The sequence below is a fragment of the Tetrao urogallus genome (assembly GCF_951394365.1).
Source record: "Tetrao urogallus genome assembly, chromosome: 10".
NCBI classification, from domain to species: Eukaryota; Metazoa; Chordata; class Aves; order Galliformes; family Phasianidae; genus Tetrao; species Tetrao urogallus.
The window spans coordinates 14,288,617-14,313,086 of NC_136823.1; the positions used below are offsets into that span (position 1 = coordinate 14,288,617).

A 24,470-nucleotide genomic window follows, 5' to 3' on the forward strand; every position below is an offset into this window, starting at 1 on the left:
CTACAACTGCCAACAAGCAGCAGTTCCTACACCTTCAGACACAAACCTTTTCAACCCTGAAGTTTAAGGGAGCAGATCTTTCACGACATGCATGTTTTTGGATAATTTGAAGAAGAAATATTTTCAAGCAGTTTTAAGAACGTACCTCCTCGCTGCACCAGCAACGTGACCTCACTTCCCTTCGGACATTCAATCAGCATATCCACCACCTGGTTGTGAGTGAGGCTCTGCACATTCTTCTTGTTGACTTCGACTATAAGGTCACCCTCCTTCAGGCCCCGGCATCTCGGGCTGTCCACAATCTGTTTCACTCTTTGGCCACCCCCACCGGGACTGTCTGCTATAGTAAAGCCAAAGCCCATGGGCCCTTTCACTATATGCACAGTTATCAGTTCAGGTTGTGTTGCTATTGAAGACGCCAAAGAGACTGTGTCATTGGGGTACCCATGGGGTCCGTTGGAGGAGACCTCAGCTGGGCTGCTGGGTCTCGCTTCCTTTGTGCCATTGACTTTCCCTGTTTTACTACTGTGGCTGGCTGGGGAGTCATAATTTTCCTGCCCGTTCACAATGATCGGCTCTTTGTCCAAAATTGCCACGGAAGTCACCAGGCTCGTGTTGGGGTCGTCGGGATCGAAGGGCAGGGGGTAGCCTCGGCACAGTTCGAGGTCCACGCTGGCACCAATGGGGATGGACTGGAAGATTTTCACAACTTGGGCGTGAGTGTGCCCCAGCACACAGGTGTCGTTCACGCTGACTATGACGTCCCCTGCAGAGGACACAGAGAGATATACCAGGTGCATACAGCCACACCACACTTGTACACCCCAGGAACACAGAATTGGAGCCCCAGCAGTGCACAGGTGCCACTCGTGGGCAAAGAGCAGCACTAAATTTTTTTTTAAAGAAAAGCCATGGTAGCATTTGGACAAGCAAGAACTATCAGCACACAGTGGATTCTCCACGTAAAGCCTTCACATGCATAAACACTTTCTGAAAGTGAAAATGGAACTTGGTATATGCAAAAAGGTAATAAATTCAAGCGACAGTGTATCGCCCATTTAGCAGTTATTGCCAAGCCAAGCTCTCACTGTCACACCCTGTTCTACTGACATCAGACAGGAGCAAAACTGAGAGCTGTAACAGAAGGCTCAAACAGCAACTGTACAAATACGGTGCCATGTACCACGTCTCAGACATACTTCAGCCTGAAAACTCAGCATTAAGTTACGATTCAATTCTTTAACGCCGTGGCTGTAAGACAGGGATGCTCAGCGTGTGATATTCGAGTGAATCCTATCAGGATTTCCTCATGTTGCATCCCACCTCCCTGCTTGCTGATTGGAAAGCTGAACATCTTATTCCAAAAATGCGATGAGGACTAAAGGTTGTTTCGAATTGCTTATAAAAACATCCCCAAAACCATAAACCAAAGTGGTGGTGGTGATTTTGAGTTCCAGCACCAGTACCTGTCTCCATTTTGCCATCCAGCGCCGCAGGGCCATCAAGCACCAAACTTTTGATCTGCAGAAATTCATCTGGCTCATCTCCTCCGACGACGGTGAAGCCGAACCCCCTGCTGCTTTTCCTTAGCTTGGTGTGGATGAACTTCCCTTTCAACTCAGAAGGGTTTCTTGTAAAAAAAGGTTTCCCTGTGTAGGAAGTTTGGAAAATCTATAAAAAGGCAGGCAAGAGCATTTGGTCTTCTTTTCCTCCATCCCTCTGCGTTCTAACAAGTGCACAAACAGCGGGGAGCTGGGACAGGGCCAGACTCTGCCGCTCTGTCACCTCACTGCCCTCCACCTGTCTCCCTGGGACCAATCATGCAGGGAAAGGAGCGAGCAAAACCCTCCTACTTCCAGCTGCTGCCTTTGCTGTATGCACCACAGTTCCAAGGCCACACAGGGAGAAAAGGTTTTTTTTGGAAGGGAATATATTAAAGCTAGCAATGCTGGTTTTAATAATGTGCCTTATCTCTGTGTCGAGGTGGTTATATCCACTGCACTAAGGACTAAGTGAGAATTTCCACAGAAATGAGTATCTCTGTTTCATTCCACTTGGCCATCTCCAGCAGCTCCAGAGCAATGTCCAGACACCCCATAACCCTTCAGCTAATCCCCTACCACCCCACCATCACTACCCCCCTATGACTTCCTCTGGTGAGGAGCAGAGGGGATGCTGACATCGCTCTTCAGAAACTGTTTCAAGTCTGATTCCTTCCTTCCTGCTCCTCACCTGCTATAGATGAAGCAGTGCTGTAGCGAAGGTGGATCAAAGAGCATCTCGAGTCCTAGGGGAGCTGTGCTGTAGGGCTGCTAATGCTCTCTGGGAGCACAGATAAGGGAGAACAAGGTGCTCCAAAAGCAAAAGCTCATCCTTGCACAGCACACTGCACAGGATGGGAAAGGGGTTGTGCACTTCACATGCCAACAGCGCACCTCTGCACTTTTAATTATTTTTAATGCTTAGAGGGGAAAAGCCTGTGCCACTAAGCCCTCTGGTGACAGCTCCAGGATCAGCAGCCTGTGTCACAGCCAGCAGAGCTGGCATCCTTTCAGAAACCTCGGCAGTATTGCCGTGGGGCTTTGCTCAGAAAGCAAACCTTGAGGGAAACTGGAGGCTTGTAAGCCTTTGAATGGGGGAAAAAATAAAATAAAATGTATATTTGAAGATTATTCATGAGGGGGCAGTGCAAGGACTCAGTCTTCTGCCTTTGAAGGGTAGCACAGGAACATGGTAATCCTGCACATGGCAGGCAGATGCTGTGCTCAGATCCCAAGGTGCAGCAAAACATAGGCAGCGTGTAGCAGGGCTTGGCCCTGTGCTCACTTTTGGTTCAAAAAATGAGCAGAACAAGCAAAGCTTGCCAGCATCTGCCCACAAACACAGCTTAAACTTGACCTTAGTAACAAGAGACAGTAGCACCACAAGCTATGTCCCACCTACCGTGTTTGCAGGGGGAGAATGTTTTAAAGGAGTGTATATGGAAGATCCCAGCAGTGCCACCAGAGGGAAACGGGCACACCTGGGTACAGGGCGAGGGGACAGGGAAGCTGGGAACAGTGATACAAACAGGGAGCAAGAGAAGGAGGAGCAGCACTAAGAAAGGAAGAGGAAGGAATGAGAGAGAGAAGGAGTATCAGTGTGGACCAGAACATCATTGAGGCAGGCTAACAAAAATCTTGGTACAAGATTTCAGTGGATGGCAGTCGGGAGCGGGTAGAGAAGCTGAGTGAGGTCCCCAGCACAATGGGTCCTGCATTGCCAGGCATGGAGTTTGGGCAGCCCTTGTACAAAACAGCACTCGGATGAAATGACCAGTGCTGGATGCTGGTGGATAGTGTACCATCTCCAGACATGTTTCTCCTTGGTGCCAATGTGCATTACCTGAATATATTCTAATATCCCATGGGAATGTGCTGGAGGCCTTGTACGATTTTATGTTGTCTTTTTTTGGGAGGGAAGGCTGCCCTGTGTGAACAAAAAGAAATGTCCTGGATCGTACTGTAAGAGCTATGCTGTAAACTCATCCAGGAAGGTATAAAAGCATAATCCTTGCCTCACAGTACAGCTCTGTAGAAAAAGATCTTCTCCTATTTGTACCTGCACTCAGCAGCAGTGGGTTTTACCCACTAATGTAACTCACGTTTTCGTGCCTTTTTGAAGACTTGGGACACTACATGAAGAACAGTCATGATTTTTTTCATGCAGGTAATCTCATTTGCTCCTCACATTTGGCAACAAATGTGGCTTTGAAACAATTAGTCTCAAAGTCTAGGGGAATTCAGATGAGCAGATGTGCCCTGGTGTATGATACTCCCTTTACTGGTTGTGGTGGGAATTTCCTTTGCAGGAAAAAACCTTGCTGTACTTTTACAGCTGGTTTAACAAGGTTGTTACCTTGCACTGGTGCTTCCCGAACTGCCTCTTGGTTGTTTGAAACAAGGTTTGGAGCAGCGGGTGGTGGGAGAGATGGACACTCCTCTGTCCATTCTGGAGGGGGCAGAGAGGGAAATGTTACTCGTTTCACAACAGCACTACGAGTTCCTCCACATATACGCATTGGGAGTGTGGGGTTTGAGCAAAGGAGACATGTAAAGCATAGCAAGAACAGAAAGAGACATGCAGAGGAGGAACAAAGTGAATGGGATGTTCAAAAAATAGCTCTGGAGGATCCTCTGTGTTTAAGTCAAACAATCTGTGTGCTCAGACACTATTCCTCACACACTCAGGATTTGCAACGAAGTGGTCTCAACATTTACATTAAAGCTATTCTTCACAGTCCACACAACATCTGTTCACCCTGACTGCTAAATAGAAGGGATGATGTTGTGGCAAATGGAGCTGTAGGATGAAATGCTGAGACCTAAACCTTCTCTCCCTTTGACAGGAGATGCTGTTCAACAAGGAGTGGGAAAGCTATAAAGGTCCAAAAAGAAACCTGTAAGTCCCTCATTGCCATTGGGTTGCTTTAAAAAGAAAATAGAAGGAAAAAAAATTTAAAAAGTGAATAAGGGGAAAAAAGGGGAGAGGGGAGTGTTTTGAAATCATGAAATTACTTCAGATGTTTGAGCTCCACAAAATCCAAAACTCTCCCATGCAGAGAGGTTTCTCTAATGTACGTGTAAATGCTCACTCCTCACTCCCTTCAGTAGGCTACGAGTCCCAAAGCAGCCTTTCCTGTGGTGTCATTTTACCTCTGAACACACTATGGCCACAGAATGAAGGACAAAACCATGAGAATGGGGCTGCCAAAGTGAGGGAGGGCAGGTTCCCCCCTGAACACCTCCACCATGGTGCCCTTGGTGCTGCTAACCTTCTGGTGGCTGCTGCTGCTGTTGCTGTTCAAGCTGCTTCTTCCTCTTTGCTTCAAGAACAGGATTCTCATATTGCGTCTTCCGGTTGATGTGGCTGGGGATGGAAGAGAATGATGAATTAGGAAATCTGTCCTGTGACAAGCAGGGATCATTGTCAGGTGTGAAACCTCTCTGAGGAAGGGAATGAAAAACCAAACAATATCAACAGCAGCACATGTGAGGCAGTGCTCATCTGGGTGAGCCAAAAAGCCTGCTTAAGAAAACAAAGAGGACTCCAGTATCAATATGACATCTGAGTAGGAATGGTAGATTACATCAAATACATTAAAGCAGTGATCCATTCTGTAAAAGAAATGAAATTACAGCAGGAAAGGTGAGGTCTGTCTGATTGCATTTTTAAAGACAGGCCTATATTGTCACTGCTTTAACTGCATTCCTAGGGGCACAGCCATTCTCCAGCTCACTGGAGTCAAACAAACAAAAAACACAGGAAGTCCCAATACCTGGTAACATGTGCAGCAGAGTTGAGCTGCTCATCACCCATTAATTCAATAGTTTCTGTAATCTCCCTTCTACTGTAAAGCTACAAAGAGTTCCCACTGTGAGGGGATGCACAGATTGAACAGTATTTTCTGAAAGCCCACCTCTGTGCCCCAGGCAAGGCTTACCTTTAAGAACTTGTTATTTTATCGTCTCTTATCCCACCATGTCTTTAATAAAAACCAAACACATTTTCAAGTAATTATGCTGTGAGCACTGCAAAGTGCTGGTTCGGAACTTTTCTGCTAAAGATCAATATTTAAACAACCAAAGAACCAAGTAAAAGCCACTTCATCAGTTTTGCAAAAGATTTTCCATTTCAAGACAGCTTCAGATAGTTAGGAGAAATTAGAATGATTCCAAAAAATGATAGTTTAAACCTTTTTGCCATACAGTTGTTTCTCAAAAAAGCTATTAACCAGTAATAATGGAGTGCCTGAATTAGAAGGAAGAGACAGATGCTCAAATTAAAACCATTTTGCCAGTTTATAGATAGTAAGTAAAATAAAGTTATGCCCCATTGTTGTTACTTTCCAGTTTAATTCCAACAGGAAGGCGTGCCACAGAACTAACTGGTATGCATATGTGAAGCGATGGGAAAAAAAGCTGGAGAAATGTCTTGGCGTGGCATTTAATAGCAGAAAAATATTCTCCATGTCTTTGACAAATAAACGTCAAGCCTTAATTATACAGTTTGCTAACCTTGTTTCCCTAGGCACAGATGGTAGGGTCAGAAATGAGCCAAAGCAGACAGAAATCGCATTCCATGTCTATTCTGAGGGCTATCGTAAGCCATCCTAGTAGACAGGAGTATACACATAATTAAAAATTCATTTTATGGGGTCAGTGATGAAACAAAACTCAGCTCTCCAGTTTCCCAAGGGAGGGATTTGTCATTCAGATGAAGGAGCTGTTCTAATTCTGGCGAGAGCTGCACTAACCCCATAACTCCAGTCTGAACAACACAGCCCAGCACAAGAACCTCTGTGGGGCGGTGTGGGTACACCAGCTCCTCCACACCTCCTAACCATGCTCCTTACAACAGAGCAGGCATCAGGGCTCCAAGCAGGATGCTGTTGGAATGCTGCAGAGTCAAGCCCCCACTGCTCACCAGCCCCACCAGCCCCACAGCACAGCACTTACTCTACATAGTAGACACCATATACGGGATCCTCAATTTTCTCCCAACCAGCAGGCAACTCTGGAAATAGAAAAAACATTACTGGAGATCAACAGAAAGATGCCCCAGCTGTTCAATGTTAGGTTTGCTCTTGGCATCAAAAGAACAAGTGGTTGATATGTTTTCTTTCTGGGACACCACAAGTACCCTCATGGATTGGCCACCAAAGGCAGAGCAGCCCTCCATGGAAGCAAGAGAAACCGACACAGTGAACAGGTCAGATTTATTTTAACGCCGGCATATGAAGATGGGTGAGACTGCAGCAGACTACAGAAAGAGCATTTTCCTCTTCTGTACCAGGGCCAGGCCATCTAGGATCACCCCTGCTGATAACAGTATATTTTTTGACTCATTTCTTAGAGATTTACATCTCATGGCTCAGCCCCCAGCCCAGAGTAAACGTACATCTTGGAACAGGACAAAAGGAATTTAATGTAAACGCCCAGCATATGGAAACCACCCATGTGGGGCTGGCACACACAGATGTAATCTCACTGCACAGCATTTAACGTAAAAGCACATATTGCCATAATCACATGTAACAGAGATTCCCTGTTTTAATTGGCATAATTAACAAAAAAACAGTTCTGAAGATGAAATTAGTGTTTGGAAATGCATCCACTTTTGTTCCTGTTGATTTTCTAGACTGCATATACTACTTTGGCTATAATTAGTGAACACAATAAAATAACTTCAGCATCCAACTGAGGATTATTAAACCTGCATGTATTACTTAAGGGGTCCTACTCATTTAAACACAATGTTCCTATTGGCTGTGAGTACTGAAATTACCACTGCATCCAGTGATGCAGTTCTACGATGCTGTAACTCAACTCAAAAGAAAGCTTCACCATGCAATGGACTGTGCAATTGTGCTCCCTGTCCCACAGCCTCAGCACATTCTCTTTTTTTTAAAGTCACTGTCAGATAATATACATTCAAATATCCAATGCAAAACAATTCCTCAAGATTTAACACTAAATTGACAAGGCCGATAGTGAACAGTCAGTGTTCATTTATTATCGAATGCAAAGATTTATTTTCATTAACAGTATCAACTGCTCAACCAACACAATCAGCAATGGCCTATTAATAAATGTAACTAACTCATCCTGCTTTAATAGACTTCAGCTATGTTGCCATAAGGACAGAAATATCTCCAGACTGGAGATGAATGGAATCTATACAAACACACATGGGCTAATTACTCAAAGTTTATGTCTGTGTTCAGAGTTGGCTGAAGATCAGATGAAATTGATCGCATGGTTTTCGCTCCACATTCCCTTATTTGCAGACAGAAGGAAGGTTTTTCACTCCTATTGCTGTCTTATCCTTATTGGATTAAACATCTTTGGATTCCTTGAGACATAAGCAATTAAATGCAAGCCAGTGCTAAGATTTGAGTATAAAAATACTACACAGGTTTATCAGAGGATTGGTTTGAAACGAATTCTTCAGAAACTGATACTCCTCCATACTATAGAAGGAAGAAGACTGTATGAAAACAAAAGTTAGCAAGCAGAAGGTCTTCAAAGTCTTTTTGCAAAGACTACTCTGGTTTGCAAAGGAGTCCTTTCTGGTGAACACATTCTGGGGCCAAGCTTGAAGAATTTCAATCAGCACGACTAAAACTTAGCAAGCAATCAGGGACATCACAAGTTTAGCTGCCATTTCATTCTTAACTTGCCCCATGGTGAAAGCGGAATGCCAAAGACCAAGTAGAGGAGGAGGAAAAAAGTGAATATGGGAAGGGAGACGAAATATATAAATGCCTCAAAGTGAGTTTTCCACCATTTTTCTTACCCAGCTATGTTTATTTTTTAGTATTGTTTGTGATTTTTACACACAAGAATACAACACTTGTCTAGTGTTTACAACAGGTTTTTATGTTAAATTTTGTTTTGTTTTCTTTTCTTTTCAAGAACATCCACGGAAAAACAGAAATTCAATGCTTTCTTAATGCCAAAAATGCTCTTGTGCCAAAATCACGTCAGGCTACTGGACGGTTTTCTATCTCTTCAGCATTCCACTTAAAGAAACTATCTCTGTACTACCAGAAATACCAATACAAAAAACTGCAGCTTTCAACACATTACTTGTTGATTATGTAGATGCATTTTCAGACTTCTAAAAGCCTTATGAAATTTATCTAACAGCAGTAATCTCCATAGAAATCTAAACCATTATTTTCCGTAGCCACGTTGCACAGTCGAGCTTCTTAGCTGCTTTAAATAATTCATCTCCCTTCTCTACCTCTTTTGCTGCACTGAAGATGACCCAGGGTATTAGAATTTTTCATAAACATAAGACTTCAAAAACACATTTTGCACCATTAGGAATGTGAGTGAGTCATGTGGTTTTTAATTTGGCATGTAGCATTCTGCAGCCTCGGGGCATTTGTTAGCAGGTAAATTCAATGGAAAAATACCCAGTTTTACACTTTTAAGTCTGAGGTAAATACACAGACTCCTGCTGAGATGCTCTCGTTCAGTACCCTGTTCTACAGAGGGAATGGATGAGTGGATGGATTCCAACAACAGAACCCCAAAAGCAGGGATTCGGGTTGTACCCAACCATAAAGGAGCTGGAGATGAGCTCATCGTACACAGCTCACACTGCTCCCCATGTAGGTGAGTCCAGGAGGATTTGCCCAATCACATAACAATTCCACTCCAAAGCCTAGATTTCTGTGTCCTTTAGTGCAACGTTCTAACAACAGAATGGTGATAACATAAGAGGTGATCTATTACTCCATCTCGCGTCCATCTCTCTGAAAAATACTTCCACTTTCCATTTTCTCATATTCATAAAGCAAACTGCAGATACACTGCAGAGCAATTTATCTGGCAACAACATGTTTATACTGAATACTAGTGCACTTAGTGAACAGGCTGTATGTTTTCATGCCCCCTCACTAATGCTGAACCATTTGAACACCTCCTTCTTCTCACGGCGTTATTTGCTAATCTCAGCAGTGTATCAATGGGCTGTGATCTCAATAAAGCTTTGCTGCATTACAACAAAGGGAACATCTCGTGATGTTCAAGCAAAACACTTGGGTGCAGAAGTGCCTGCCAGGCTTATCAATTAATGAGTTTTCCTGCATCTGTTTTTCAACCCTTCTCCTCATGCACCGTTCCAGGTATGTTACCCAGGAGTGTAGTGTTAAAAGTCATTCATAAGCTGCTGGCTGCCAATGCCCCATCAATCACAAGAAAGCAGGAAGCAAAATAACTTGCAAATCATTACAGACACTGGAGGTTAATTCTCTGGTAATGCAGCCCTCCTGTATGCACAAATATAAACTGTAAACACAGTCATCTTTAAAGCTATAATATACGAAGTGGAAACAAACCCCCCTATGCAATCTTGTGCCTTTCAGTGCACTAGAGCGTAGGTGTACAGAAGCAACAACTACCTCCACCATCAGCACAAACAGAACGAGCACAGCTGAGAGTAGATACCAAGACAGCACTCTTCGCAAAAGAATGCAGCAAATAGAAGTGTACCACATCATCAAAAATCATCTGCTTATAAAATCAGCTACTGAGGCAAAATGCTCTGTTGCTTCATTCACGAGCTCAGCAATAGCACCCTGTGTAACACTGAAACTTCCTAAACCGCTATTTAACTCTCTTGTCTGGGAAATATTTTTACCTTTAGCCACTTGATTTCAACTTTGGCAACCTTAAGCCTCACCCTGAAGCCACTGATGCCAATGTAAAAGCCTCTAACTTCTGCAGGGGGAAATAACTTCTAACAAACCTTGCACAATTAAGGCCCTCCAGCTTTCTTCAAACCCTGAATTAGTAAGAAAATCTGTGTAGGAGCAAAGGAAGACCAATACCTTTGTTGGCTAGGGAAGTTTTGTTGCTAAATTAGGCTTGTTGAAATGAGCAAAATCGAAAGATGCAAAATGACAAAAAGGAGAAAGCAATTAAAGGCTTAACACAGTGCAGTTGAAGTCAAACATCAAAACGAGAGATGGATGATTTACCTAGTTCACTGTCCAGTTCCTCCGTGTGTACCCCTTCTTCTCCAAGGGAAGAGCAGTAAATGAGATAGAAAAAATTAAAAGAAAAATTCAGATACCAGCACCAAGCAAGAAATTCCCTACAGCAAACAGCAGAACCAGCACTGATTTTCTATACATTGAGCCCAAGCTTCCCATTTATCACAATCTAGTGACCAGAATATTGATGGATTTCTTGTATATAATGAAAAAAAAAACGGTATACCTGTATCAACGGGTTACTTTCATGCCACAGTTTGATGTGGCAAAGCAACATGTTTGTATCCTCTCTGCAGTGAAGCTTCTCCCTCAGATCTGCATGGTCTGACCTTTGTAATCCATTCTGCAGACATATGGATCTATCAGGAGGCCAGACCTGAATGCCAATGAAGAAATCTGAGAGAAAAACCTTGCATCTAAATAAGAACTAATGTAGCAAGGTTCTCAAGAACAGACCTAAATTTGTGTGCATGAAAGGTCTGACTGACTTCACTGTGCCTACTCAGATGATTTAAGAAGGATGTGAAGCAACTCATTACCCATTTAACTGGAGCCACAGGCCCACACCAAAGTCCAGAGGCACTGGTAAAGGCATAGACAGGAATTCTACAGTTTTAGAGGCACCTGGGACAAAGCTCACATAGTTTTTCAAACACACAAAGCCATCAATATTCGCTCTTGCTCCATTTATCATTATCTGCTCCATATTCATAAGTTAACAGTGACACAGATGATTAAAGTATTGCTTAGCCTATAAATAATAATAATGCAGTCAGAAAATGAAGGATGATGACAAAACCAGAACAAAGATGGTAAAAACAATCGTGGACCTAATATGGTAAAGCATAAGCCATATAAGTGAATGATAGAAGCAAACAGAAGGTGTAGTGTCAGAGTACTGCTTTTGAAAATTTGGATACCTAGAAAACACTGTCATGATCTGCGATAGGTTCTACCAAAACATCTGTTCAGGAACGTTAACATGAAATGTGAACTATGATAGCCTAAACAACTCAAAACTACCAGCAACTTGTCAGGGACACACCTCACAGAGAGATAACACCCGACAGGCCAGAAGGAACATCCAACAGGCACAAAGTCCACGAACAGGATGGGATCGAGCCTGAAACTCACATGTACACACACACAACACGCACAAAAAATGGATCTAGAGTCCCATGACTTCAGTGGGATCCCAACATGGCCATCACCAAAAAAAAGTCCAATTTCCAAGATGCAGTAAAAATAATTTTCTCTGTCCTTAGTGCTGTGACGTACAATTACTCTTATGTGTGAAGCAAGATCAGAACAGCCAGGCAAAACACTGCAGTGCACTGCTGCACTATGAAGCAACTCGTCTAATTACTGAATATTAAAAACGTTCATTAATGAGCAACTTGGTGAATGAAGTGGAGAGGCACATGGGACGATGAAACTTCTTAATTTTAAGGACATGATAAACAAAAATGTTGCTACTCTGTAAAATAATGAACTGAATTAAAAAAAAAATTACGCAGCTGTATGCCTCCAGTCCCAATTAAATAAATCATTCCAGTGCTTGCCTTGTTATTGCAAAGAGGACAAGAGGTCTCGAAGGCTTTCCCCTCTGCAAGGAGAAGTGCCGTGTGGTGTTATCAGGGCTACTGGGATGGTGGCTGAACTGCCAGGACAGAAGCTGTGCTCCGGGGAAACTGCCCTCAGAAAGGATAAACCTTGTGCTGAGTCTTTGTAACCTCCTCTTTAAACTGCCAGCAGTGCTCAATTGCAAGGAGGAGGGAGCTCTGCCTGCGTATGCTATGATTAATTTTGCCCCAATTCTGATTACCCACTGACATATTCATTTTTAGGCCCAGAAAAAGGTCTTCATTGGCGCAGCTCCACCCTGACAGCCGATGGCTCTGCTCAGTGGGACCAGTTGGCGCCCGGCCGCACAGACGGCTCCTCACATCCTGCAAACCTCACACGTGAGAGGAAGGGGAGGTCTGAAAAACTGCACGTTGCAAAAACAGGAATGGGCATTTGCAACCTACCAGTAAAAAAGGTCAAACGGAAAAGATGATCCTTTCCCAACATAAAATGGTGATCGGACTAGAGGATCTTAGCGGTCTTTCCAACCTTCACAATTCTATGAAAATCGTAACTGGCAATGAGCTGACTCACACCAGCAGGAGGTTAATCACACTGCAAAAATTAATTTCACAGCACCAACATGGATAAGGTGAACCCCTCCGCTTTTATTATCTGTCCACCACGATAACACTGGGTTAGCCAAAATTAGTCACTAGGATAACAACACCTTTTCTGGTCTGAAGACAAAAGTTTCCATGGAAAAGTTCTCCCAAATGTTTAAGTTATTTTTGTCATTAGTCCCTTTTCTTTCAGCACAGGGAAAGAAACTCCATTAGCTGCCCTGCCTTTGGCTGCTCTAAACTGGACAGTGGCTTGCATTTCCAACATCTCAAGGAATACAAAATTACATTGGTGCAGATTATCAGTGGCAAAAATCTACCATTTCCAATAGAATTTGCCTTCAGCAATCCTAACACCAAGTGCACCTCCAGACTTTAACACTGAAAGAGAAGCAATTGAGTTATTTCTGCCCAAACACAATTCAAGTAAAGCAGGGTAACACAACAGAGCCCACTGATGTGTTCCTGCTACATGGGGACCCACGGCGTGTACTGGAAAGCCTCTGCAAAAACGGAGGCCTGTCCTTCTACCACCTCTTGCTGACTTTCATTAAACAATCAGCCTTCCTGATGGCTTACACACACAGACAGTGATTTTACAACATAATGAGCATCACCTCTATGCACTTACTCATAAATATTATTTTTACGTATTTCTGAACACAGGTTATTGGAAAGAGAAAGCCAACGGACCAAACGCATTATTATTTAGCCATTTCCAGTCTCTTACCATCATCTTCACATTCTTCTAGAGGCTTTTGCTGTTTGCTCAGGCACCGTGGATCTAGCCAAGATGTTGTTTTTGTATTATGGCTGGAAACAAAAAATGGAAATTTGACCTTTGTTAATAAACTGAGCTGAAGTATCAGCGACAGAAAAATATATATCCTCTGTATTATTCAGTAGACCTGAAGGCATACTTTTGTCTCAGTAGAAAGAGTGCTGCAATTTGCTATTCTGCAAGCTAGCCCAACAAACCATGGGAATCGTGGCATTGTAAAAACAAAGGTGAAAAACAGAAAAGTGAACTAAGAAAATCAGTATTCCTGACTGGCAGGAGGTATATGAAAGCTACAATATTGTAATACGAATTTCTCAACTTTTGGCTTTAGTGATTTGTTTCTTAATTCCAGGAGCTGTCTCAGAGCCATTTGCCTCCTGATGAAAATACATAAATTTCCCTTCTCCCATAAAGCACACAGTGACCTTTCTCACCGCAGAAGTTTGTTTGAATTTGGCTCTCACATTAGTCAAAAGCAAAACTTCCAGTGACAACTTCTAATTACACCAACAGAAATGTTCTCTGGATGGAAGCAGAATAGCTTGGATGGAAGCAGAACAGCTTTGCTTTCAACTCTTCCTTCCTACCAATCCCTCAGCAGCCTGGCAGTGCCAGTCCTGGCGCTGATGGCTGCAGTGTGAACGACCTTACAAGTCGTTGCCTAAAAATTATCTTCTCCCATCATTTCATTTGCAGATGGAGAGAAGCTTGTAATATAATGCCACAGCCTGATGTCATCACAGACCTGACCTGCAAAGATAACCCTCTGGTCCTGACGTGCTATTTGTCTGGCTTAGTCTTCACTGCTGAGTTTGAAGCTTCAATACCATAGTAAAACTATTCTCTTTCAAGGTCTCAAAGCTTAACAACTTAACCTCAGTCTCACAACAGCCTCGTGACAAAGGAAATGCCATAACAAGGGCTGCGATCCTCAAGAAACTAACACCTGACCAGCAAACTTGTATTTTTTGCTAGGATATGTGACTGCCCTGCTCCTAGGATCTGAACAGTTGGATATTAGGAAGATTTTCTCAGAAAGAGTGGTATGGCATTGGAGCAGGCTGCTTTGGGAGATGATGGGGTCACAGTCCCAGGAAGTGTTCAATAACTGTGGAGATGCGGCACTGAGGGATGTGGTCAGTGGGCATAGGTTGGGGTTGGACTTGGTGATCTTAGCAGTCTTTTCCAACCATAATAATTCTATGATTCTTTTAAAAGTCATTGCTTTACACATCCTGCTGCCCTGCCTGCCCAAGGCAGGATGAGCATACAAACCTTTTGTATGCTTCGGAGCAATGAATCTCTGGCTAGAAAACTGAATGGCAGAAATTCAGCAAGTCGGGCAAATTAAAAAAACAATAAGGCAGAGGGGTCCTGCCAACTTATAAATAGGAAAGTTTGTGATCTAGCTGAGAAAAAGGGCTGTGGGAGGAGAGCAATATTTACATATTTCCTCCTACTTTGCATTCAGCAACCTAAGACTCACAACTGTGTTGTTTGAGGCGTAGAGAATTTAGCTGAACACCTTTCGTGGGATGGGATTGTGTCAGACCTGCAACACGGTCTGATCTATATAGGGTAACAAGGATTGGGATACACGGGGTAATGAAAATCCAACTAGCACACCTCTTCAATGAATTTTGAGGACAAATCACTTCAGTTACAAGCCAGCAGGGTCAGTTCACCAGCACACAGCTCCAGGCTCCCTGGAACTGTGCTGGTGGTGTGAACTCATCTTGGATGTTCCCATACTGCTTGCTTCTGCATCCCGACTTAATACTCAAGTACTGCCTGATGGTTACAGGCATCTGAGCCAGTTTGGATGCACCAGCTTATTAGCTTGATACAAGTCAAACTAAATTGTTTCTAGGTTCAGACTGCCTATAGAATTAATAGAAATGTGGCCATTCAGCACCGCATCCACACCAACATGCTCCTGCACAGAATCACCCCATACATCTGTACCCTCAAAATCTGCACTGCAGGGAAGGCAGCAGTTGATGTTCTTCCAGATTTTCCCATCAGACAGCGAGGTGTGGAAGCAGACTATATTTTTCCACCATGTCTATTGTTCTCCTACAAAAGGTCTAACAAATTATTTGAGCTGCTTCCATGCTAGGATGCTCAAAATTCCCCCAGTTTCTCCAGCATTCTGGCACTCTTCTCTAATGTGCTCCCCTGCCCTGTAGCCAACAGAAAACCTGCAATGACAAACCTCTCCTTGGCTTCTCCCAAAGCTCAAATCAATTCCTCATCCCCCCTCTGCTTGCACAGCTAAGGCCTCGAGTTTCATAAGCTAATTGAATTTTAATCTAGCTCAGCTCCACAACAGGTCCTGTTTTATAAGTTACTCCTATCTCAATAAATCTAGACAAGTATAATTAGAGACTATTATTTATGGCATGAAGAAAAAATCAATATCATCATAAAGCTGCTGACAGCGCAGAGCTTTTAGGCAAAGCCTGTACAACACCAGGTGCTCTTTGCTTTCCTGAATTTACTGTGCCTGCTTTGCACAGAACTATGCCTTCTGCAAACCACTGCAGCATGTTAACACGTTTGGCTCTTTTGACAATGCACAAAGCCCATAGCTGGCTCTGTGTGGGAGCAGAGGAATTCCCCTGTCTTTGAGCTTGGGAGTCATCTGGACGTTTATCCAATCAGGAAATGCAAAAGCCCTTCACAAGCAGTAAAGAACTTTTAGCTCTGCAACATAACACAGATGCTAAATATTTCATACACACACACACAGTGCATCCACAGAGGTTTACTTATGCCCACAGAGGGGGAGAGAGATGGAATCAGAACAAGAATGAGGTTTACTCTATAAAATAGACTTCTCCGTTCTCGGTGTAGGCCATCTCCCAGTTTTCTGGCAGAGGACCTAGGTTATCCTCGGCAGAAGGAGGTAGGTATTGAGGGAGGCTCTGAGATGGTTCCGTGGTGGGAAGATTGGTGTGGCTATCAATCGCAGACGGTGGGGCTGTCTCTCTGACGATATGCGTGTGATGATCGTCTTGGTCACCAGACTCTGCTGTAGATTAAACACATTTTCCATATTGAGGATTAGGAGAATAACGTTTCCTATCTGAAGAATGATCAAAAGGAGCGATGCTTTACATGGCAGCCAGAAGCTCAAAGTCAACAAGCCAATGGTGAACTTCTCCAGCAGTGCTTTTTTTTTTTTTTTAATTAAAAATTAAAATGAATGTCAGCACTGCACCACGTGTCCACGTGTTCATAAGTGTCTGAGCCGTCTAGCGAGCTCTACTACACAGACCTACACTATATCCTACCAGTCAAAGTCACTAAGGGGTATTTTATGATGTATTTGTCCCTTTTCCCTTTATGGAAATACTGTTCATGCTTATATTCATGCCGTTTTGAGCTACATACACAAAGCAGTGCTCGTCATCTCCTCTATTCCTAATTACAGCTAATTACAGACCCCCTAGCCCAGTTTTTTGGGATGCCCCCTAATGGCAGCTCCTGTGCTTTTTCAACCATGCATGCTGCCTTCACAATAAGACAAAATACTGAAAATAATAAGCTGGAAGAAGATGGAAGAAAAAGATCTAGACTACAGCAGCACTCTCAGATGCTTGCTTTCTAGCCTTCCCGCTGTTTGATATTTTTAGGTAGAAGCTGACAAGATAAAAAGGCATGAATGAATCATCGCCAGCTTAAGACTGTGAGTGTAAACATGCCACAGCCTGAAAAACACAAGTCACTGAGAGGTCTGCTAAGGAAGAGGGAGCATTTTAATATGACTAGCACACTTACACGTGAAACGAGCATAAGGAATCACTTTGGTACAGGAGGAATATCTCTCTTTTCTTGATTCTGTGCCCATTTCATGGAGGCAAGGGGCCAGGGTGTGAGAATGTTGTGACAAATGAGTTGCATCTTCCAGTATTTCATCTTGTTGAAATAAAACGAGGGAAATAAATGATGCTACAGCCAGTTCACGGGCAAAGCGCTGAGACGAGTGGAAAGGAAGGCAAATAGCATCTCTCACTGGCTTCCTCCTAAAAACAGGTCCTGCAATAGGACTTGAGCTCACTGCCACCTCACAACCCATGAAAAATTACCCTCAGGTAGAAAAACTTCATAAAGGAGCTGGAAGGCAGAGACAGGGATTCATAGCCTGGGAAGGACGAAGCCAGCTAACAGTTGGAAAAATGCAAAGGGTAACATCCAAGCAGAGCACAACCCTCAAAACTACTTGACACTAGAAAGACCAAAAACTAAATTTTGGCCTAAATCCTTCTCAAGCTCTACAGAGATGCGTGACTTTATATTACAAAAGTTTCTAGTGATTTTTCAGCCAATGCTTGAGGATAACCGGAGCAGCATTAAGATCTGCACTGGGCAGGACGTGAGGCCTCACTTCCACAGCACACAGCCCTCAGTCTGCTGGAAGGACCATGGGGAAGAAGATCTCCTAATTGCATGCAGTATCTCCCAGTGCAAGGAGGGGGACAGGAGAGCCATATATTTTAGAAGGAGCAATAATTAGTTTCAAATGTGCCATGCCTGAACTATTTCATATTGATTTTAATGACTGGAACTCAACCACAGGTCAAGCTCTTCCTTGAACTTCCTGAGCTTGGATGAGATTGAACTGACAATGAGCTGACAAAGCTACAGAGAGAATTGAGGTTCTCGGCTAATTCACAATGAAGACGAATGTATCTCATGTAGTATTCAAGATCATTTCAACTTAGAAAGTTTCTGATTTCCAGTGGGAGACTTATATTTCAAGCTGACTGTCCACAAAGCGAAGTTCAAAATGATGGCATGTTCCTTGACATCAGAAGTAATTACATGATTCTTTTTAAGAAAAAATCTCTGTTTGCCAGAATGATTAACTCAGAGCATAAAGGGATTTACAAATGTTACCTTTAATTTCTACCAGACATCATTTCATCTTTCTGTACTTAAACTTGTCATTTGGCTCAATGGAGTAATTGAAATCTACACTGGAGTAAGTGAAAGCAGAATCTGTCTGCACCCAACAGACAATTTCTGAAAGAAATATGAATGTGTCCTTAATGATGAAACTGCACGTTACCATAGAACATCTTTTATAAAATTCTCAATTATTCTTCACTGTTTAAGAACCCTGATTAAAAATCTAGCACTTTCCTATGCCGGAGAACTTCATACTGTAATGCTGCAAAATAAAATGCCTCCCAGGAAGCAAAACCCACAAACAGACAAATTAACCCTCCAAAAATCTTTCCCGTGCATCCTAACTGTCAGACTGTGGTATTTTCCATTTACCTGTGAAGCTACTGCTCATTTCAGGTGCATCATCCTCTTCCTCATTCTCTGTGTGCACTATGCCAGCATTTTGCATATCATTGTAAGACTTGGTTCGCTTTGGAGTCGACTGCTTGGAGCCAGACTGCAGGTTTTGCAGAGCATCGGTGGAAGTCACTTTCCCACTGAGGGGCTGGCTGGGAGGCTTGGGCGTTCCATAATAGTTACCTAGGCAATAGAAACACATTTGCATCTTCAGAAGGGAACAGTTTAAAGCAGTGAGATTTCTGTTTTATTTTCAATTCCATCAAAATCTCTGTCTTTCCCCACTGGTATGTAAATAAATACATAAACTAACACAGCGTTCCCATTTTTTGAGGGGCATATTTCACCTCTAGAGAAGACACGGACATATTTTTGCCTTTTAAGTTATTCTTGTTGGTTCTAAAAGCAAAAGCAATGGTCCCATTGTTTAGGTGCACTGAGCGTACAAGAGCTAAAACAAAAGGCAGCCGTGGTGAATACCAAACTTCATCTCATTACAGCTGAATTTCAATTAGTAGCCTTTTTACATGTGTGCACCCACACAATGCTGTGGCAGATCTGGAGTGAGCCCTGCAGAAAATAAAAAATTCATGACTGCTATCACCCAGCGAAGTGATGAAAGGCTCGATGGCCTGCTTTAACACGCAGGTTCTTTTAGAGTGGATGCTGCGTTTAAAAGCAGAAACTATTCTCTCTCTAAAGGAAAACTTTGTCAAAGGAGAGAAAAGGAGAGGCACCACGTGGCACTGCTTCCTCCAAAGAGGAAGCTCAGCAGTTGGGTCAGCCTGGGTAGAAGTGAACAAGCAGACCCTGAGGCAGAGCTGGGATGGACAAAGACACAGTGGCACTGTGCCAGCATGGCCCCTGGCATCTCCTCCAGGGGTGACGTGAGAGCTGCAAAGCGCCTGGGATACTTTGGTGTCCCCTGAAGTGACGCTGGAAGAAGTACGGAATGCACTCAGGTGCGCTGGCACAGGAACCACGTGGAGATTTGGCATGGGTTCACTTCAACCCTGTGCTCGACGTGCTCTGAAATCCCCAGGGAAGCACAAGACTGGAAGCAGTTCCCACAGTTATAGGAGCTCAGGCTCCAGCGCCAGGCTCTGCTTCTCTACCCAACAGATACCTTTCACACAGAGCTCTGTGACACACAACACTTTACATCCAATTACCCTTTCAATAATTTCTTTCTGGAAGTCAGAGGTGGGCTCAAATATTCTCCCTAGCTGTGTATGGACCCATGTGAGGGTGCACCGATACAGCTCCCACTTCTGCAGCATCACAAGATTCTCCTTTAAATCACACAGGTACATTTGATTACATTCCTCATCTATCTCCATAGGCTACATGTAACACAAATATTTTTCCATTTTCCAGTACATAGTTATATAATATATTTAACATCCAGTCTCCAAAACTACCAAAACCCCTTTTATTGCTCCTATTACACTGGAAGGAAACCACATGCCAAAGGCACGTGATGCAAGGGCACTTTAAAACCTCACCAGTGCTAAAAAAGATTCTTTTATTTACATTCATACACATGTGTTCATGCTTTTGTTACAAAAGCCAACCCTGTGGGCTCCACTGGATCTACTCTGTGCTCGCACAGCCTGAGTACCAGGACAGCAACACGTGCAGGTTTGTCTTAACAAGGTGTGCTCGAGCCTGTACACAATGTCATGGATTCAGCTCCATGGGAGCAGCGATGCTCCGCAATGCTTTCATCTTCTGCTCGTCATTTCAGAATCCTAAATGTACATTGATGCATAATTTATAGGGAGAAGGAAATTACTTCTTCTGGAAAATCTCTAATGGGGATGGAGGCTCCTAAAGCAGGTTGCAGCCTCTGCTAGAGAAATGATTCTTATGCTCTACATACTGCAGAACTGTTTTATGCAGAAAGGAGGAATGGGGGAAAGAGTACAAAAGGAAAAATACAAAAGTAGGTGGGAAGAAAAAAGCTAAATGCCCTGCTCTCTTCATGTCCTCTTCAGCGTTTCACCAGACAGATGCTGCTACTTTTTGTTAGTTTCTGCTCTTTTCAAAAAGTAGATGTGTTTCACAAGGATGTTAACTGCTAAGCCACAGATCCAGATTTTGCAATGGATGCAACACAGCAAATGAAGGGGCTCTGCGGATGTTGCTAACGTGCATTTTTACTTTTTCTGGACAAACCCAAAGCACAGATGTTACCATCATTCCTTCAATCACAGATACGTATCTTCAAGTTTGCTCATTTTCAGTTCCTCCACCAACAAGCAAGTCTGAGCAAGTCTTATGAAGAGCTCATGGAGAGCTGTTTCCCAGGAGCAAAACAGGTGTCTTCCAAGTGGTTCCAATTTGCCTACAGCAAAACCACCAGTCCTTTCTCAATGAACCAGACATGGTTTGTTGGTACCACGATCAGTGAAGAATTATTTTCTACATAAACTGCATGCTGTCTTAGAGGACCCCCACGAAAACATATATGAATGCACATCAAGAGTAAATATGAATACGAAATGGAGCGTGGCTATGCATGCGTGGGTTTCATTTTGCAGAATGTAGGAAATGCAGCCACAGGGGCTGAACTTTTCTTTTTTCTCCACAGGAGGCAGACGCAGCCTGAGCCAGCATTAAAAAAATAACACAGCTCTTCCTTCAGATGCACGCAGGGACATACAGGTGTGGCAAAGCACCCAGCTCACTAGGAGAAACTGCGAAGGGAAGCTCCAAGGCAGCTTCCATCTGACAGATTGAGGGAATAGAAATATCCTTCCCCTTGCATTTGCTGGGTGCACTCAGATCTCTCCTTTGCTAAGCAGCTCGTTGTGAAGGCGCAGCACGCAGGCCCAGATGTGGGGGCAAACACACCATTAGGAGGGGCTGGCACTTAAAATTATCTTCCTACAAATTATAAAGAGAAAATATTTACCCTGTGACTCAGCAATCCAAACACGCACCATTAGCAACTGATAGCAAACAGCCCAGGAAGAGTTTTTAAGCACTCAGACTTGACATCGTTTGCTCAAATTAAATCTGACAGTGTTTATGAGAAAAAACATATATTTAAAAATATGCTTTAACAGTGTTTTGTGAGCCACTTGTAAGCCTATAGAAGGGGCTAACTCCATAGCCAGTGTAATTTGTACTGAATATCCAATCAGCTCTAATTATTAACAGCATGGTACGTGAGCATACACAAGCATCTGCCAGCCCGGAGGATCCCCAACCATTTTGGGAACTCAGCACTGTGGTTCCAGCAGAACTCTCCAGCGTGCTCAGCAACCAACAAGGCATGGGTGCCTCTAACGGGATGCCCCGAGGCTGCAAAGAGCAGCTCAGCTTCCAGCTGAGGGAGATTTCTTCAGCAAGACAACAGGAAAACCTCTGTTGTTCTGTGGAAGCACCAATTATGAAGCACCTGGGAACCTTCTCATGTCTGACTGCTAAGGAAAGCAGGCTGCTGAACCTTCCCACTCCTCATTCTCATTGGGATCCTGCCTAATAATCACTGCCTAATAGTCATTGCAATAATAGCTAATAATGCATTCACTCAGCAGATGCACATACCATTAGCTGCCTTCTTTGTCAAGCACCTTTCACTAACCCTTATTTTATTCAGCCCTTTGGTGCTTAAAACACATTTAACCACAACTTGAGTTTGATGGCAGCTCTTGCAGCCAAAACCATGAGTTAATCCATGTATTCTAAAGTACCACTCAGCAGAGCACGCAGAAATACCAATAATAATGAAGAAAACATAATAGCTATTTGGAATGAGTTGATTTCTTTTCATCTCCTTATCTCTAAGTGTCGGCAGCTTACACATTTCAGCATCACACACAGTAATTAGACTTCGGTTACAGCTAATCACAACAATAAGACAAGTTCTCATCATCATAACACTTCTTCCTCTGCCAGCTCAAGCATAGATGGTAATCAGTGAAAGCTATCTATCCTGTCCCACAGTTACAAATTAAAGTAATGCTGTCCGTCCAGAGAACTTGGGCTATTCTGTTTATTTGAGTTTTAGAAAGCAAGTGGCAATGAAAAAATTTGTGTTACATTTCAAAATAACAATACACTATCATTAAACATTCCCCTGAAGGGAAGTAAACCCATCCATGATTCTAAGATGTTTAAGGGACCTGGAATTTGAAATTGTAATTCCTAAAAATACATCAATTACTACACTTACATGAAAATAACTGGGAAATGAACCCATAAGAACTGCTGTCAATTGCCATTTGATTCAGATATAGTTGTTAGGAGTCCATTCATGCAATGGGCAGAGATGCATAAGATGGCAGATGCAATCTAGAAGGGACTAAAACTGTGCAGGTATGAGGCCAGATGTCTCTTCTTGTAGAGGCAAAATGAGACCAAAGAGGCTGTGAGCGGCAGAGCTGACGGGAGCTCTGGAAGCAGAGGGGCTGTAAGCAAAAGCAAGTATTAATCCCAATGGCACAACAACCAGTGCAGTCCAAAGTCTTATACTTCAGGTGCTAGAGCCTTCCAAGGCTGGTTTTGCTGTAGCTATCATTTTTTTGTAGGGAGAATTTCTTTTGATTTTTTTGTTGCAAAGAGATTGAGGCCTGGGACTGCAAGTGCATTTGTCTGAGGAAAGTGCAGAGCAGAGTTCTTTTATTGATGCCTGCTGTGAGGCATAATTTTGCAATTACAAAACAAACAAAAAAACCAACAAGACACTCAAAAGCTTCTGTGTAGCACAGTGGACCCTGTGTCCATGAGAATGTGTCTGATCTTCAAAGTTACATCTCTGCGGTAACGAGGACTCCATTAAGAGCTCATGTTTTAAAAAGCAGTTTGCAGCACACTGTGTTCATGCAAATGCATATCTGGGGAAAGAAACCTGGAGATAAGCGCCAAAATTAAGGCAAGGTCTTGACGTGAAGACTTCAAATATAATTATTAACGTAACTGTTTTCTTTTCTGAGATGCAGCTCGTGTTCCCTACACTCTACAAGAACCAAAACAATTGACCCTTCATTTTAGCAGAAGGGCCTCTGCTCAGTTAATACAGCCAAGAGTGCTCGTGTTTGATTAGCACAGGATGAATGGATTCCTGGGAGCAGAGCTCCTGCTACACTGTTTTGTCTGTTCTCTTCCCAGATCATATTCTGCTACAGATTTCCACATTCTGATGACAGATCTGGCTGCTGTCTGCAGAATTCACCTAGCTGCAGCTGCACATTGATTAGCAATTGCCTCAAGGAAACTCAGAGTATCCAGGCAACCAGAGGAGGCCACAGATACAGCATCTGGATCGGAAGCAAAGAACAGACAACGGAACAGAGCTCAGAGAAATTAGCCTACAATATATGCAAATCCAATTTGCTTTAACGAGCACATTCTCTGTCAATTTTTTTTCAGTTACGAATGGTGAGGTTAACTGAAAGATCAGTCTGGATTTTTTTGTTAAATTAGTCAAAATGCTACATTTGCACATTTCAATTTATGCTTGAAATCTAACAAAAACTGCAATTAGTGGCCCTGTAGGCAATGACAGCATGGCAGAAAGTCACCTACATATCAGATCAGTCTCACTTATTCTCATATTTCATGTGTTATCACCAGGTGTTGCCACATGCTATTGACAGTGCCTACGTACAGCTTCATCCAGGCACCTATAATGCGT

At 43.1% G+C, this 24,470-nt stretch overlaps 1 protein-coding gene across 1 annotated transcript in view; it reads right to left on the reverse strand.

The window, feature by feature from the left end:
• MAGI1 (membrane associated guanylate kinase, WW and PDZ domain containing 1) overlaps positions 1-24,470 on the reverse strand; it is a gene marked incomplete at both ends in the record, with an annotated part of 285,270 nt that overhangs the window by 46,543 nt on the left and 214,257 nt on the right. Inside the window, 10 exons of the mRNA XM_079540300.1 lie at positions 146-766; positions 1,467-1,649; positions 3,898-3,990; positions 4,439-4,466; positions 4,845-4,908; positions 6,498-6,555; positions 10,532-10,567; positions 13,466-13,548; positions 16,340-16,550; positions 18,803-19,009. Of these exons, the coding sequence (XP_079396426.1) occupies positions 146-766; positions 1,467-1,649; positions 3,898-3,990; positions 4,439-4,466; positions 4,845-4,908; positions 6,498-6,555; positions 10,532-10,567; positions 13,466-13,548; positions 16,340-16,550; positions 18,803-19,009 (1,584 nt within the window). The remainder of the gene's footprint in view (positions 1-145; positions 767-1,466; positions 1,650-3,897; positions 3,991-4,438; positions 4,467-4,844; positions 4,909-6,497; positions 6,556-10,531; positions 10,568-13,465; positions 13,549-16,339; positions 16,551-18,802; positions 19,010-24,470) is intronic.